Source organism: Leishmania panamensis, assembly GCF_000755165.1.
Source record: "Leishmania panamensis strain MHOM/PA/94/PSC-1 chromosome 21 sequence".
Lineage (NCBI taxonomy): Eukaryota > Euglenozoa > Kinetoplastea > Trypanosomatida > Trypanosomatidae > Leishmania > Leishmania panamensis.
Genome location: NC_025867.1, coordinates 398,603 through 415,515, shown reverse-complemented (window position 1 = coordinate 415,515; position 16,913 = coordinate 398,603). Strand labels below are relative to the sequence as shown.

Genomic DNA, 16,913 nt, shown 5'->3' with positions numbered 1-16,913 from the left:
GAGAAAAACAGCGAAGAAGGCAAAGGCTCTACCTAAACAATACGAAGACTCAACAGTGCTGACGAAGAAGAGACAAAGCCTGCTGAAGTACAGACCCACAACGAGAGGGTGAGTGAGTGAGACAGACGGTGGTGCGGATTCGCGCAAGGGAAGAAAAGAAACAGACCTCTAAGTAGCGGAAGCAAAGACGGCACAGAAACCAAAGAAAGTGTGCTTGGGTAGGTGCAGGAGAGAGGACGAGGAGCAGCAGCCTTTACCTACCCTTCCTAGCAGCTACGGGTGTGGCCCTGTGGAGGGCAGGGAAGGGGGCTCTCTCTCTGTGTGTGGGTGTGTGCCAGCGTCGGGGAGAAAAAAAAAACGAAGACGGTGCTAAAAAGTGCGCCGGTTTAACTGACATGTACCGAGTAGAGCACCAGCGCTCTTCGTTCAACAGGAAAAGGGGGACGGGGGGAGGAGGAGGCGATCGCAGCGTACAGAACGTTCTATGCCTCTACGCTGACTACCACACCACTACCTCGTCTTCACCTTGATGTTCTCCAGTCACGGTTCGAGCGCGTGGGTGGGCGTACGTACACGCACGTGTGGAGGGGAGCTTGGCGCGTACAGAGCGAGGGGAGGAAATGGGAGAAAAAAAAGGAGTACGAGTAGAAGCGCGAAGGGGAGTGAAGGAGGCATCATTGGAAAGAGAGACGGGGAAGACACGAAAGAGAGAGAGAGATTAGCATCAGCACACATGTATACGCACACGACCCCGTTGTATGTGCACGTTGCAGCCGGCGGTGCTAATGAGGGGAGGGAAAGGGGAAGGGAAACGGGGGAGGTACAGTGCACGCTTGGTCAGGTCGTTGCCACTGGAGGCGCTCCTCGGTTGCCGAGTCATGGAGGTGGATGCGGCGGCGGCTCTATCTTGTTTCTTTGCTTGCGTCACTTTCCTAAATATCCCTCCCATGATACGTGTGTGGCTTACAGGAGTGGGGAAGGGGAGAGGGGGCTTGTAGAGGCGGCAGCCTCCTCCTCCGTCCTCCATGTCTCTCTCGCTCAAGTCAGTCTCTCTCCCGCTGTGAGTGCGCCTGGACTCATTCCTTCAACTTTCGTCTCACACTGTAGAATCGTGAATCACCCATCGTTGCCATTCTCTCATGCGCTCTCCCTCCCCACCCACTTATCGCCCGCCCACAACCGCCTCTCCCTTCTCTTCTTTTTGTTTCCCTCTGCTACTCCGGACTCCATCGAGCGAACGCGTGGGACGGGGCAGCTGAAACACAAGTGGGAGGCACATGAGCACACACACACGTACGTAGACAGAGGGCAGCAAGCACGGCTAAACAAACAAGTGAAAATAGCACAGCTGACAAGCAACGCAAAGGGTGAGCAGCGCCCACCCACACTGAGCTGGAGTACCGTATCATCGAGCCCATGCGTATCTTGGCGAGAGGGCCGAGGCATGGGCTACATCGCATCAAAGACACGCGTGTAGAGAGGGTGCACGCACACGCCTAGGCATGCCTGTAAAAACTGGGCGTGGGAGAAGGAGGGAGACAAGCGAGCGAAGAGAGAAAAGGGAGCGGGAAGGCAGGAAAAAAAAAACACAATGAAGGCAGCACGACAACATAAATGCGCTCAAATGGTGGAGACCACGCGCCCGGAACTTGTCGAGGAGTGCGAGGGGAGTAGCGGAGCGGAGGGGGGAGAGAAAGACGCGTGGTTGACAAAGATAGAGTAGGAAAAGCGCTGTATATACACACACACAAACACAAAGGGAAAAAAAAAGGAAAATGAGCTCGCACGAGCACGACTCACACCAACTCGCGCACGCACAGGGATAGATATCCCTGTGCGTGTGTGTGTGTGTGAGTTGGTGTGTTGGTGGGAGTCTGTATACCTACTCTCCCTGCCTCACCTCCGCCCTCTCGCCATTTCCTTCTCGTTAGACGCCCACAAATCAGAACATTCAAATCAGATGGCCAAGAAGAAATGGGGAAACCAAAATTGTCATGACACAGACGCACTGTAGGCATCCACACTCGTCAGTCGCCTTCTGTTCAATCCCTCTCCCTCACTCACTCGCTGACTCCTCCTTCCCATTCATGCCGGGGGAGGGAGACGAGGGAGGCAGGCACTGGCGCCGCGAACCTTCATCCATTGTACAGGGGCCTACTAGTACCGCAACGAGAGAGACAGAACGAGAAGAATGAGCGAGGAGGGGAGAGGTAAAAGGGGGACCAAATGATGGAGATGATCGACTCGCTATGCCTCTACTCCCTCGGCAACTCTGCCTGGGAAGAAGTTAGGGACTGGACTGAGCTGGTGTAGGCCACTACCACCTTTGGTAACGGCGACGCACTCCCTTGCCTCTCGGACTTGTCCTCATTTGTGTTTATCCTCAACCGTTTCGCCGTTGAAGAAGAAATGTGGTGGACCGAGCAAAGGCTCTCTACCTCTACCGACCTCGCTGGGGAGCACGCCTCGGGCTCCGAAAAGGCTTCCAGCGCAGACGCCGAGACCGACGCTGCTGTGGAGAGACGGAATGACGCAGCCTCTGACGCCAGAGGCGTGGTTACCATGCTGTGTGCTGAGACGGTTTCAGCGACAGCCGCACAGAAAACCGATGCTGGCAGCGGTTTCCTAGTTGTGGACTCCACCACCACGACCGTCACCTCCGGCTCGGGGGTAACAGGAGGACTCGGCAGCGCGGCCATCGGTGCTCTAAACGGACCGATGAACCGGGACGGCTCCGTCGAGAGCTCCGGGTCGTTGTCCGTAATAGAGCTGGCGAGCTGCCGAGCGGACCCGCACGACGGGTTCAACAGACTGCCGCCAGCACCGGTCGCAGAGGTGCTAGCGCACGAGGAGAAGAGCCCCTGCCACGGTCCGATGCTTACCGGCGGTGCACCAGCGTCAGACGAGGAGGGAGCGGGAGGTGCTGCGGTGGTAAGTGGCGGTGGAGGCAGCGTACCGCCTGTCAAGAAAGGCCTGTACGGCGCCGCGCTGTTTCGCTGCGCAGAAGTCACAGGGGCATCGCCGCCAGCATCGAGAGAAGGTGACGGCTGACCAGTAGTAAGGTACGTACCAGCCCCAGCTGCAGTGGAAGGCTGCGGTACACCACTGTGCCATGGCTGCGGTGCCACCTTGGCGCCAAAGCTGGTGCTGTCCATAGCGCGGCGCTGCTGCTGCTGCTGCTGCTGCTCGAGAAGGTTAGTGATGCGCCGCAGCTCACTACGGATTGCCTGGGTCTCTCCATTGGGCAGCGGCGCCGCCTGTGGGCAGGCGTTGGCCAACGGGTAGTTGTAAAGTGCCGGTGATGGTTGCGGCAGAGGGCGAAGCCCGCCGCCAAGGTTGAAGTTCACGAGGTAGGGCAAAGTAGACGCTGACACCGGAGGGGAAAGGACGGACGGTGCCGACAGTGGCATCATGTGGTTTGCTGGCGGCAGCGACGGGAGGATGGTCGGGGCTGCGCTGGCAGAGGTTGGTGGCGGTGAAATCGTCGGCTTCGGAGTCCCCTTCCCCGTCCCTGGGGCTGCAACGTCGGCCTGGGCTCTCCCTCTATTGCGCCGAGCTGCAGCCTCCTCCTCTCTCCGCTGCTGCGTCTCACGCTGCTGTTGCTCCAACATTGCCTGCGCTGCGCGTGGTCCCATCATTTTCAACTCCTTCTCGCGCTTCTCGCGATCTAACTCGGCTTGCTCCCGCCGCGCTACCTCCTCCCGCTCTCGCTGCAGTCGCTGCTCGGTCAGGCGGTCCTCTTGAATCTCCCGCTCCCGCTCTGCTTGCTTGCGCTGCTGCTGCTCTAGCATCTGTCGTGCATTCTCCTGTTGCAGCTCAATGGCGCGCATGCGTGCCGCCCTCTTCTCGCGCTGGCGTTGCTCAACATCAGAGAGGCCGTCGTTCCCGATAATAAAGCCGCCACCGACACCGCCACCTCCCAAGGTGGCTCTGCTTGTGCTCGGACGCGGGCTGCGCGTGGGGAAGAGATTACCACCGCCGTTGCTGGCAGCGTCCGGGTTGAGGGGCGGCAGCACCGTCGGACTTGTCTTGGGTCGCCCTGCACCGTTGTCACCCGGTGATAAGTACATTGGGGCCGCGGCAGCCCTCGGTGTGCCGGCGTCGTGGGAGAGGTCGCCCATCTGTGGTGGCACTGGATGTTGAGGCAACGGACTGAAGGACAGGGGTGGCACTTCAGCGCTAGAAGTCGGGCCACTGTGGAACGTGAGGGGCGGCTTTGGCCGGTACACGGCAGGCAAGGGAGCGGGCAGGTCCCTGACTGGCGCGATGGCTGGAATTACGGGGGCAAAGGCACTGACGATGGGCTGCACCTGCGGCATGAATGGGTACGGATAGCCACCTGCGCCACCACCACTGTAGGGAGAAGCATAGTTGGCTGCAGCGTACTTCTTGGCAGGTGGAGTACCGTCGATGTAACCTCCAGGGGCACCGTATAAGGCTGGGGCCTCGTTGGAGGGCCCAGCATCAGGTACGCCAGAGATGGGATTCAACCGGGCACCCCGACCACCTCTGCCGCCGCCGCCGTAGTTGGCGTCGTCGTCTACCGCGAACGGGGGTTGACTTGACCCAGCAACACCTCGAGCGCCTGCCACCCCGACTCCGCCGCCTGCCGCTTGTACTCGGCGCGGATCGAGGTTGCCTTGGGGGCGTCTATGGATCTCCTCCTGATGGCTAAAGGGGTCACCACTAAGGCGGTAGATGTACTCTTCGTGCCCGATTTTGCCGGCAACCTGCTGCTTGCGTCTGCGGGCCTCGCGGAGCATGAGAGACAAGGCCAGAGAAGGGGGGAAGGTGCGAGAGCGTGAGTGGGTGTGAATGAGTGGGTGGGCGATGGATGGCACGGCGGAGGTCCTTCCGTGCACGTGAAGAGGTCAAAGTGCAGGGAAATGCGAAAACACAAGAACGCAAATATGGTGAGTCCACACGTGTAACGGACATCGCAGGAAGAGAGGCGAGTGGGGGGTCCCGCGTACAAGCACACAGGACCGCAAGCGAAACAGAAAGGCGTAAGCCACCACCACAGCAGCAGCAGGAGCAATACAGGCGCAAAAACCTCAGCAGCACAGTTCAGGGGGAGCGAAATGAAAGGAAGAAAAGAGGAATAGACAGGGAGACCCCGGTATGTACGTATGTGCGGGCGTACACGTACGTCGATACATACGGCTATCAATATAGGCAGCAGGGTCTGTACGCGGTCACACATGCGCTCCAGGAAAGCGAGGGAAAGGCAGAAGGATGAAAGGCAATAAGTAAACTGCTGGCGGGGGGAGAGAGAGAGGGGGGGAGAAAACTCTATCACTGAAAGAAAAAACGGTGTACACGTATAGTGGGAAGGGGTGGGGTAGGCAGGAGGCGCGGCGGGGGGGGGGGGCGTTGGGAGAGCCCAATCACAGTGGTACGTACTCACAGACAGATAAGTAGACCGACAGACACACACGCACACACACACACACGGCGCTCTGGCGCTGTTGGAGTAGTTCTAGTAGTAGCAGGGGCTGTTACAGCTGCGGCTGCGCCTGTGCCGACACACTGTACACGCGAAGTTGCGTTTGTTTGTTGTCGGGTGGTGTGAATACGGCGGCGAAGACACCGGCGATGGAAGGCCAGAGATGAAGAGAGAGTGAGCGAGAAAATGATAGCTCGTATACATTGAGCGCCGCTTCCAAGGTCAAAGACTGCAGGGATGTGTGCCTCGCACATACGAGGCGGAAAGGGGAGAAAAAGCACTCGCGCACGTGCAAACGAGTTCCCGTCCTGTCGTCAAAACGTCGGAAGAGGCTGGCCCTCAGTGCGGGCCGCTTACACGCAGGGACAGGCACACTCTCTCCCGGACCGGCATGCCCCATTTGGCATCTCTCCATGACATGGTAAAGTCCATGTGTCCACGTAGATGGCTCGCGCGACTCCCTCGGCGCTTCTGCCGCCACTGCGTTTCTCGTTAGCTCATTTTTTTCTTGTTGGCTTCGTTGTAGAGTTGACGCGTTCTGCCCTGAGAACGCGTCAACTCTACGCGCAGAAAAAGAGCTGAATAACGTAGAAAGAAAGAGAATTGGAAGAGAAGATGAAGAACCGGGGCACATCGTCCCGTTGACGTACATCGAGTATGACTGATGGTGTAGTGCGGTGTGCGTGTGCGTGTGCGTGGGTTGCGACATAGGAGAGGAGGATGAGCTGCTCCGTCTCTCCTTCTCCGCACACATTGGGGCTATCTTGCTTACTCTTATCACATTCCTCTTTGCCGATGAGGCTTTCGCCCGCTTCTCTCAAAGCCCATATCGCATGAAAAGAGCGTCAAGACGTGAAGAGCAAACTCTGGACGGCTGTGGAGGTGATGGTACTAGCGGCGGTGGTAGGAGGAGAGGAGAAGTAACAAGGAGAAAGGAGAAAGCAAATGACTTGGGGCAACTCTTTAAGTGAGGGACGCTCACACACGCCCTACCCACCCACCCCACACGCACACATTGCCTTTTGCATCCCTCCACTACTGCAAGTTCGCTGGAATTACCAGCTGCTGCTCTAACTGTGCGCGCTTCTGCACACCCTCCCGCTTCAGCTTTGTGAGGGCATCGTGGTGCTCCTTGTTCGCGATCAGCACCTGCTCCTCGGCATGCTGCTCGAATTCACTACATTGACGCCGAAGGTCTGCCTCCTCCTGACTCAGCAGCTCAACGCGCTGCTTCAGTGCGGTCATGTCCTCCTCCACTTTCGCCACGTCTTTCTCGCCCTTTAGCGCGAGGCGGAAGGCGTGGCCGACACGACTCTCAAAGAGGCGCCGATGGGACGCCTGGGCTGCCACCCTCTCCGAGTGCACGTGCAGTAGCAGCAGGCCACGCTCCCAGCACTCCGCCGTCACCTGGCGTAGCACCTCCAGCATGCACTCGGCGATGAGGAGCGAGCGGATGGGGCTGGTGCCGGTGCGGCGCGCCTGGTGAACCTTCAGTTGGGCGTGCAGGCGCTCCTGAGTCTCCGCTGCGTCGATACGGGAGGAGGGAAACGGGCTGGCGTGCTGCACCCAGACTACCCCCGTCGACGCATCCACCCACCTCCGCGGAGTGATGAAGCTGTCAATGATGACCCTCACGTTCGGGTCGACGACACGCTCCTCAGCGCCTCGACCGAGGCTCCGGCGCAACTTCAGTGACCGCTTCGGGTCGCCAGGCGCGTAGGGGATGTCGTAGCGAATAAGCGTCCGGCTGGGGTCAGCTGGGCCGTTCACGTCGATGTACACCGCAGCATCCTCCTCGCTAGAGCGCCGTGGTAGCAGCTGCAGAATCGCCTCCTGCAGATCGTCTACACTAGCGCTACTCGATGCGCTCTTGTCGCACGTGCTTCGATTGTCGCTGCGGTGGCCGCTACCCTTCATTATCGCTGCTGCCTTCGACAAGGATGATCGGGGCGCAGGCGGCGCGGTGCAGGCAGAGGGCATCGGCTGATCTCCGCGGAAGTGAATGGCACAATCGGAGTCGTGGTGGATATATATATATGTGTGTGTGTGTGCGTGTGTGGATGTTTGAGGAAAGAGGAGGTGGGGGCAGGGAGAGGCTACTCCCTCTGCGCTGTGGCTCTGCGCACGTATTTCGTGTGTATGTGTGTGTGGGGGGGGGGGAGCCACGTGGAGAGACGAGCAACGGAAGACGTGCGGGTAGAGAGTAGCGGTATGAGCCGAGAAGGGCAGCCAAAGAAGAAGGGTGGCAAGAGAGACAGACATTATCATCAGTGACGGTGTGCTCGTGATCGGGGCCGACGTACACCCACACACACACACACACACACATGCGACCTTCTCACACGCGCGGGTACAGACATGCGTGAAGCGGAGCCGGGGAATAGGCAGAAGAGATGGGCAGCTCAGCTTTCGGAGAAGATGTATCGCTACTCCTGCCCCCACCCACCACCCACTCCCTGGGTGCGCTCCCGGCACCCATCACTCGGCGATGCTCCTCATACGATGGCACTGTGGCCCTCTCGCCTTTGGAGTCGCCTGTTTATTCCGGTCTGGGTAAATGTTGAAGTAAACCAGGGCGGCCTGAAGAGAGGGAGCGACAGCGACGACGATGCACAGTGCTCTCCAAATCCGTCGCCTCCCTTCCTCTCCCTGCTCTCGGTAGACTAGTAGTAGATGAGATCCCTCATGCTGCGCGGCATATCCTTCGGCGGCGCCGCCGTGTCCAGGTACGCGTAGTCGTCCACAAGCATGCGCACCGTCTCCATTGTATGAGTGAAGTAGGCATCGGAGAGGTACTGCTCGTAGTGGTGCACATGGGAGCGGACCGAGTAGAGACGCTCGTACTTGGATAGCATCGACCCGACCTTGGCGCGGATGACGCAGTTGTTGGCAAGGAGCAGCATCGAGTCTCTGTGGCCCAGTGGACTGACCCCACACAGCGCCGTCTTGAAGCCGTCCTCGTTCCAGTACGGCATCACCATCTCTTCACGCAGCCGCCCGATACCACGGGTGAGGTCACCGACGGTTGTCTGCGGGCCGCGTGCGATGAGCGCTGCCGCCAGAGTCTTGCCGGCTTCTCGCGTCATGGAGCTTCCTTGGCCGTGTCGGGCGTCCACAAACTGGTGCGCCGGCTCCAGGCACGCGGCGATCATCGCATCCACCGAGCGGGGCCCGACGACAGCGTGCTTGCTCGAGACACTCAGTGGCGCGATGGCGGCGGTGAGGAAGTGCAGCCGTGGGTACGGAACTAGGTTTGTTGTGATCTCGTTGATATCCATGTTCAGCGGCCCAGGGAAGCGCATCGCACACGTTAGGTTGCTCAGAAGCTGGGCCACGAGCCCGTTCATCGAGTCGTAGGGCAGCCCCTTTGTGTCCGTCGGCTTCGCCGCCGAGAAGGAGTGCGGCTGCGGCACACCACTTGCCATCACACCACGCCCGTTTCGTCCGTTGCTGAGGGCGCGGTCTGACATGCGCGCCAGGGCGTCGTTGTCGAGCGGTAGCACGCAGTCCGCGTGCTCGATCAGCTCCTTTAACGAGAAACAGCTGTTGTACGGCGCCGTTACGACATCGTCCACCTCGGACGGCATGACAACTGGGCAAATGCGAAACACGTGCGGGAACTCGTCCTCCAGCATGCCCAGCACGCGCGTGCCGAGCCCAGAACCGGTGCCGCCGCTCAGTGAGTGCATGACGAAGAAAGACTGAATACAGTTGCACTGCTCCACCTGATTCCGCACCGCCTCCGAGATGGCGTCAATGTAGCGGTCGCCGTACTCCATGTGCCCCACAGCCCAGTTGTTTCCGGCGCCGCTGACGTCGGAGACGAAGAAGTTGTCGTCGAAGATGTCCCTCAGCGGCCCACGCAACATTGCATGCAGGACGCCCTGCTCCATGTCCACCGCCACACACCTCGCTTTGAGCCGGCCAGGGCGGCTCATGCCTTCGAGGAAGACAGCGTCACGGGCCTCAGAGAAATGAGGGTGGGCCTTGTGCTCCTGCAGCATGACATCAAACCAGCGCTGACCAAGCTGATTGCCGCACTGGCCGACCTGCACCGTCACGATTTCGCGGGGCATGACGAGGGCCTCGACTGAAGCAGCACTAAGAAGTAAACCAAAGAAAACGAAGGAGGAAAGCAGCAGCACTGGGCACGCACTCACACAGTGTGAGAGAGAGAGAGAAACACAGAGAGGCCTCCGGTCAGCAAGAACCACAACGGCGGTGGCACCAACAAACAGCACCAGCCAGAGAAGCCACAACGCCTGCTAGCAAGCAAAATGGCAACGCACAAGGAGTCGTGCAAAACCCGAAGAAGAAGCGCCAATGTGCGTTTGCGCATGCATACCTACATCCGTGTGGGGGGGTCTATGGGGAATGGTGGCGCGATGACCCACGTGCATCAAGCAGCGCAGGTGGCTCGGGTGTCTATCTACTCTTAAGCGGTAATAGTCGATGCTTGGCGCTGGAGTACCGTTGTGCGTGTGCGCCCCCTCCCCTATTGGCTACTGCACGATGGGGGGCGCAGAGGAGAGGGGTAGGGACGAAGATGCGCACAAGTTCCAGGCGTATGTATGTAAGTGCGCGTGGCGTGAGGCCGATGTGTCCGTGAAAAGAACGGGTGTGGGGCCGCTGGGAGATGAAAGGGAGATGAGGCGCACCTCGCCAGCGTCTGCAAGACACCACGGCTGAGAAAAAGAGGGAGGCGAGGAGGCACAGAGGTGGTCGTTGCAGCCTCCGTATGCCTCCCTCAGCCCGCTCGCTCCGCACCAGTGCACGTCCTTTTCCTTGTCCATCTACGACCCCCTCCCCTCTCCTCCGTTGGATTTAGCATCGCTTGTCAGACACGAGCAAAAACACGTAGAGGGCGGCGCTCCGGTCCCTGCGGATGTGAAGGGATGTACAGGCATAAAAGTTTGTATCCTGGCAACGCCCGAGCTGTCAGCCTGGGGTCGACTGGAAGTCACCGGGGCGAGGCGCACATACGCGCGCGCGTGCGCTGCGCCCTTGTGGCTTGGCCGAGTGGGTGGAGTGAAGTGGAAGAAGAGGCAGGGAAAAAGACACGCATCCATCGATGCAGGCTGATGGGGTGAAGGAGCGCACCCGGCCTACATCCGAAAACAGCCGAGAGAAAGAGGTAATCCACACAGGAAACACGACAAGGCACTCCGCTGCCAAGCGTCACCTCCCCCTAGAGCAAGTCATGGCGCGACAAGGCACTCCGCTGCCGCTGCACCGCCCACAACGCCCGTTGCACTCGCCCCTCGCGCTCCGCCAAGGACGACTCCGCCGCTGCAAATCGCTTCAAAAGTCGGTGGCAGTCGGCTGAGGCGCGAGACGTCGCTGCGGCTTCGGCTGCCACGTTGCCGCTGCGGCTTCCATGGAAACTGCTCGTCAATCGTTTCCCTGCCGTTGCAGCAGCAGCAGCACCTCCGGCACCCACACGAGTCCCCCGTGATGATGCACGCGCAGCGGTGGCGAGAGCTATCTGCTTTGCCAGTAGCGACACCTGCTGATGCTTCTCCCTCAGCTGCCGCTGCTGATCTTGAAGGCACCCAAGGGCGGTTGTCAACGTAGACTCCTCTTCTTTCAGCGTGTCCAGCAGCTGCTGCTGAGCAGAGCCACACGACAGTGTAGGTGACGTCGAGTAGGCGGTGAGGCGACTCGTACTTTGACCAGCCCGCGATATCAGGGGCGCCGGTACCTCGTGTCTGTTATCATGCACACGTTGCTCTGCAGTGGCATGTAGAGGTGAAGAACTACGGAACCCGCGTGTGCTGCGTGCATCCGTAGTGCAGTCCGACAGTGGGCTGTAGCCGCGATCGGTAAAAGTGATAGCGTTGCGTGCACTGCGCTCGCGATGGGGAAAGGTAATGTCGCTATGAATGCTGGCGCCGCGCTCTCCCCGACCCCCCGCTGCTGCCCCCACCTCAGCATCTTCGCGGGAGATTGGCGACGTGGCGCTGTCAACACGGCGCTGCGCTTGTAATGTCGGCGTCACACCCGTCGCCGCATGAAACACTGCGACCGGCAGAGATGAGCCTGCGGCCGTCGCCGGTGGAGTGGAGCTCGGCTCCATCAATTTCAGTGCGGCTTTGGCGCCTGATGGAGAAGAGGAGCGCGGTACCTTGCTGGTAGAATATGCCACAGCAGAGCACGGGGATGTATCATAGTGGTGATAGGCACTCTCCGGCGACTGAAAGTGCGAGCGGGGCACACATCCACCGTTCACTATAGAGAAGTCGACTGCGCAACGGTCCACCGAGCCGCTGACACGCTGCAAAGCCGAGGCAGTGTCTGTCATGCCAGCGTGCTGAGCAGCAGGCGCAAAGGCGCGTGAAGAGGGTGAGACAGTTTCAAGCTGCTCCATGCAATCACCCCACTGACCTGGTCGGATGAGGGGGCTGACAGGGACAGCAGCCGCACCCCCTGCTGAGCCCCCTTTCTGGCGATAAGGCATTTGCACACTGTACTGCCCAGTTTCTGCTGGCGTCTTGGGTGATGATGCCGCAGTGAAGGGCGGCTGCGTGTCTCCCGCGAGTAGCGCACTGGAGTGGCACTTGACGTTGATGTCGTGATGCCCCGCAGCGAGGGCCACATTTCGACTCTGTAGGAGCCGCTTCGCATTCTGCAGTGCCTGCTCGGCGCGAAGTGTGCTGACCGAGGCGGATGACCCTAGCCCCGCCCCTGCAACAGAGCCGGTGCCGCTGCCGCCAGAGATGTCTGTATAGCAGCGTGAGGAGACAGATTGCTTGGGAAAGCCCGTTGCTGCCTTGCCCATTGGTTTTCTTTGGTCCCTGCTCGACGGGACCTCTGCGTTGTAGGGATGCCAACAGAGTTTCTGAGCCTGACGCGATGGCGATGAATACGTTGTCGGCTGCGCCGCTGCCGTGAGCTCTGCCGGCGCTTCCACCGCTGTGCCTGCCGACGAATGCTGCAGTGGTGGTGGTGGTGGTGGGCTGAGCTGAGAGGCTTCTCTCTGCTGCTGCCCCATCGGTGCGGATGACTGCGCGTCACGGGCAGCGTGACCTCGACGCAGTACTTCAAAGATTGACGCACGCTGCCGAAGAATACCGAGTGACCGCGTTGAAGAGGCGACGCCGGTAGTGCTGGAGGGTGCCGCAGAGCTCGAGCAAAGTCGACGACTGTCAAGTCCTTCAGTGATGCCGGTAGGAGCCAACGAGACACTTGGTGAAAAGTGGGCAGCAGTGTTACCTTCGAAGCACCAAAGGCTGGGCAAGCGCTCATGCTCCGTGGAAGACGACGAGCAGCTGCCATCATGCGACACCTGGCGCGACGAACGAGGTACCTCACTCGTCGTTCGGCAAAACGTGCTCGGGCGACGCTGAGGTTGCGTGGGGGCATCCCACGGAGTGTGGTAGCCCAACTCGCGGTCTACCAGGTACAGCATCGCTCGTTCCTCGACTGCTACGCCACCTGCGGCTGTGCTGCTACCTCTGGAATAGCCCTGGCTCGCAGCTGCCTGCCCGACGTTTGGCAAGCTGCCGTCATCATCCTCTGTGTGGCCGGCGTCACTTGAGAGGCCGTATACCAATGCATCGCGCAGGCTGGAGCCCCGCTTTACAGCTGCCTCCGGCTCTCTTACCCCTGATGTTGCTGACATGGGCGACAGCCGTGACAGCTCCGCCAGCCACAGCCGCTTCTTCAGTTGCACTGTGAGCTGCTCGAGTCGCGTTGCCTTAGACTCCGCTACTGCCAAGGAGCGCTGCAGTTCTTCCTCCTTCGAAGGCAGAGAGGCAGGAACAGCGGGCGCCGTCTGCCGCTGCTGGGTGGTCAAGAGACGAGAAGGGAGTGTCGCGGAGCTGTTGCTAGTCTTGATGGAAGCCGAGACGCTTGCCGTTTCATTCGACCTCGAAAATGACTCGGTTTGGGCCTGCTGGGAAGCACGTACGGCGTATCGCTGCCTCCCTGCTGCCACTGTGGCTCTCGTACCTTCGGTAGAGACATCCACACTGCTGTGATTCGACTCGTTTGCCGTGCGAGGGTGATGACTTCGACTACTCGTGCGGCTGCTTCCCCTGCTACTGTGATTGCAGCTGCCCGCTGCCGAGACCGCTTCGGCCACCTCCTCAAGCGCGTGCTTGACGTATTTACGCATCTTGTGTAGACTGTGACGCTGCTCCGCGCGCAGTGCCTTGAGCTCTTCATGCATGGTTAACACCACGCGCTCCTCAAGCAAACGGCCCGGCTCCCCAGCGCCAGCGGGGTTGCCCGGCGCCGCGCTGCTTGCAGAGAACGCCGGTGAGCTGTGCCGCGGAGGTGCAGGTACTTGAGGACGCTGCTGAGACTCACCGAGCTCCCTCTCGAGGCTGTCCAGTAGCAAGGGAGTGGGACTAAAGGTGTGGTCCCACTCTTGCACATGGTGCTCTTGATGACCCTGCTGCTGCTGCTCGGAGTGTTGTGTCTGCTGCGGCGGCTTCGGCGACAGCTCCGGCCATGCAGTGCTCGCCGACGCATGAAAGGTGGCAGCAGGGGCAGGAGGTAGCGAGACGTCAGTGCCACTGTCGCGCGCTGTGTAGAAATTCGGATCCGCTGTGGGCGAGGCGAAGTAGCTACTTGCTGTAATGCCACCGCCCTCTGGCTCCTTTGATAGTGAGTGACTTGGTGCAGACGCCGGTACCGTTGTGTTATGGGCCAGCTGGGCACCTCCAGCCGCGTCGGTGGTGGCCAGCACCAGAGCGGCAGAAGAAGACCGCGATGCCGCCTTGTGATGCAGTCGCGGCCACAGTGATGTCGGAATCGAGGCCGCGCGGCCTACACTGAGACAGCCCTCTTCATCTAAGCCGCCACATTCGCCGCATGTGGTGCCACGTCCCGCGTCACTGTCCATCGAGAGCGATCGTGGCGAGAGGAAGTGCAGCGATGCACTCCCCTTGTGGGACACAGATGCACACGCTGCTGCCACAGTGCTTACCGTGTGCGTCGCTGAAGTGCACGGCGGCTGAGGGGACGGCGATGGAGGGGACTGTGATGCCGTGCGACCCTCCGAGCTCTCCATCACATCGGCGAGCACCACCGTGGTGGCAGTGGCGGGAGAATCGCCGCGATGGTGCGCCCGCTGCTCACAAGGTGGTGGCACGTACACAGCTGTCGCGTCCTGTACGTCGGCCGTCGCCTCCGCAAAAGTCTGACGCTCGCTGTCAGCGGATGCGGTCCCTTCAACAACGCCGCGGAAGCGACTATCGGCTAACTGAGAAGCGTTAGACAGTCGCGCACCCTCACAGACCGTAGCATTGACTGAGGCTGAGGCCATCTCACGCAGCAGCGATCGAGCCCCATCTTGAGAGAGACAGTGCCTCCTCGACCATGACGGATGCCCGGCGTGGGTGCTCAAGCGACTCACTACATTGCCATCACGATCGTGCGTCGCGGATCCATCAACGGCGAGGCGCAGGGTGACAACAGGCGACATGGCAGCCTGGACGCCATTGTCCTCCTCTGCGCTCCCCGGCTCCTCCCCCTGAGAGGCAGCAGACGGTGTTGGAACAAGACAATGTTGCCCCCTGTCAGCGCTCGCCTCCCTCGACTGCGCAGCAGGCACGACGCCGGCAACTGCTGTCGCAGCACCACGTTGAACTGTCAGCGGCGATAACGAGACGGCGTCGGCAGTGGATGGAGACGCGTATAGTGAAGCACGGCCCTCCTCCTGAGCCGCTGGGTGATGGGGCGAAGGCGACGGCGTCAGTCGGCGCCGACTGCGCCGCTGTCTTCGCAGTTGCGGATGTGGCTCATTCGGCTCTATATGGTGTGGCGGAGTGGATGACGGGCTCGCTGAAGCCGTCGCAGCGGTCGGGGGTGGTGTGAGCGGCGACAGGGTATTCATCCAGGAGCCTTGCACAGTGTCTTCAGCACCGTTAACGGATCTGCTGTCATTGCACTGCCTGGGCTTTACACATACTTTCAGAGTTCGAGCTTTGGGGCTCAATGGACTGCAGAGCCCGCACGCTGAGCTTGACACAGTGCTACTGGTATGAGGTGCCGGTGACGATGGTGATCTGCCGCTGAGCTCGGTCGAGAGATACGTGCCGACACGCTTTGCGCTCGTGCAGCTGCTAGTCAGCCCTCCTGTGTTAACAGAAGATCGGGCTTGCAGCCCACCAAGTCGCTGCGTATCGATACGTGGCGAGTAGACCACATTCCTTCCTGTCTGCGGTAGACGCTGGGAAGTGCTGAAGACGCCCTCGTCTTCCATCCCTGCAGCCGCGCGCGGCTTGGGTGAGGGCACCGTACCGCGTGGGGAAGGGCGACACAACGCCCGTAGCGCAGCCTGTAACAGCTGCGCGATGTGGCGTGTCGTCTGCGCCACCTCTACAAGTTCACAGGTGTAGGCCTCAAATTCGCGCCGCTGAGCTTGGGCCTGCGTGTCGGCATCACATGATACGGCGACCGGTGCACCACCGGTGCCTGCAGGGCTCACTGTTAGCCATCCTCTAGTAGATCGTGCCGCTGGACCAACATCACCACAGCGGCACCACTGCTCCAGTTGAGCATCGAAGGCACGCACGGCCTCGGCGTGTAGCTGCAGGAAGCTGAGAAGCTCATCACGGGCACGCAGCGCCTGATCGTAACGCTGACGCAGCGTCGGCGGTCGCTGGTGCTGGTTGGGTCCGTTTTGAGATACTCCGCTGGCCGTCGTCGCACCATCCACGGCACTGCGAGCGACTGCGGCGCTCGCACTGACAGGAATAGTGTCGGATTCCTCCTCTTCCTGCACGCCGCCATCGCAAATCTGAGAGCGCTTCCAGGCCCAATACATCTCGAAGGTGCCAAAGAGCTCCGCGAGTGACGGCAGGCATCGAGTGGCGGAAAACTCAGCCGACTCGCGCTGGAGAACATGCAGACGGTGTACGAGGGACGTAATAGAGGCCATCAACGACGGCGATGATGACGACGTCGGAGTTGGTTGGAAACCTGCCTCGGCACCGGTACTCGTCGGCCTTTGCTGATGTAATCTGCTGCTGTTACTACCACGGCAGCCGGGAAAAACATTTTCAACGCTATCGACGGCGAGTTTCGCGGCGCCTGCCTGCTTCGGGGAACCAGATGTGCTCTCCGCTCCGAAGATCGGCTCCGCGTGCATGAATGCGATGCGCAGCACAGCCCTCAGGGACTGAGCAACATTCACCTGCTCCCCTTGCAGCTCCAGAAGCTGGTTCACGTATGCTTGGCAAACTTGATACGGATCTACACCACGGTGGGATGTTCGATGCATGGCAACGGGGTTACGCACAAAGGGTGCAGCAGCCACAGGCATGCTTGAAGACACTGATGCAGCCAGCGCCGGCGCCGGGGTCGTCAACCCTGCATCTACCATCATCCACCGTGGAGCGAGGTCGACAGGAGACATGGGCGGCAAGCCCGCATTGGTGCGCACATGCTCACTCATGCAGAGTGAAAATCAAGCCAAGGAAAGGGAGATTTCGAAAAGAAAAACGAAAACAACTGGAGA

General features: G+C 60.2%; 4 protein-coding genes across 4 annotated transcripts; all 4 read right to left on the bottom strand.

The window, feature by feature from the left end:
• Positions 1–2,255: 2,255 nt before the first annotated feature.
• On the bottom strand, positions 2,256–4,763 carry LPMP_211230 (hypothetical protein; the record flags this gene model as incomplete). Its single annotated transcript, XM_010700607.1, has 1 exon — positions 2,256–4,763. One exon carries the CDS (start codon positions 4,761–4,763, stop codon positions 2,256–2,258), a length of 2,508 nt encoding a protein of 835 aa, XP_010698909.1.
• Positions 4,764–6,481: 1,718 nt separating this feature from the next.
• LPMP_211220 (dynein arm light chain, putative) lies at positions 6,482–7,426 on the bottom strand (the record flags this gene model as incomplete). Its single annotated transcript, XM_010700606.1, has 1 exon — positions 6,482–7,426. The coding sequence occupies one exon, from the start codon at positions 7,424–7,426 to the stop codon at positions 6,482–6,484; it is 945 nt and encodes a 314-aa protein (XP_010698908.1).
• A 683-nt stretch (positions 7,427–8,109) lies between these two features.
• Positions 8,110–9,522, bottom strand: LPMP_211210 (epsilon tubulin, putative; the record flags this gene model as incomplete). Its single annotated transcript, XM_010700605.1, has 1 exon — positions 8,110–9,522. One exon carries the CDS (start codon positions 9,520–9,522, stop codon positions 8,110–8,112), a length of 1,413 nt encoding a protein of 470 aa, XP_010698907.1.
• Positions 9,523–10,634: 1,112 nt separating this feature from the next.
• On the bottom strand, positions 10,635–16,850 carry LPMP_211200 (hypothetical protein; the record flags this gene model as incomplete). Its single annotated transcript, XM_010700604.1, has 1 exon — positions 10,635–16,850. The coding sequence occupies one exon, from the start codon at positions 16,848–16,850 to the stop codon at positions 10,635–10,637; it is 6,216 nt and encodes a 2,071-aa protein (XP_010698906.1).
• Positions 16,851–16,913: the final 63 nt, after the last annotated feature.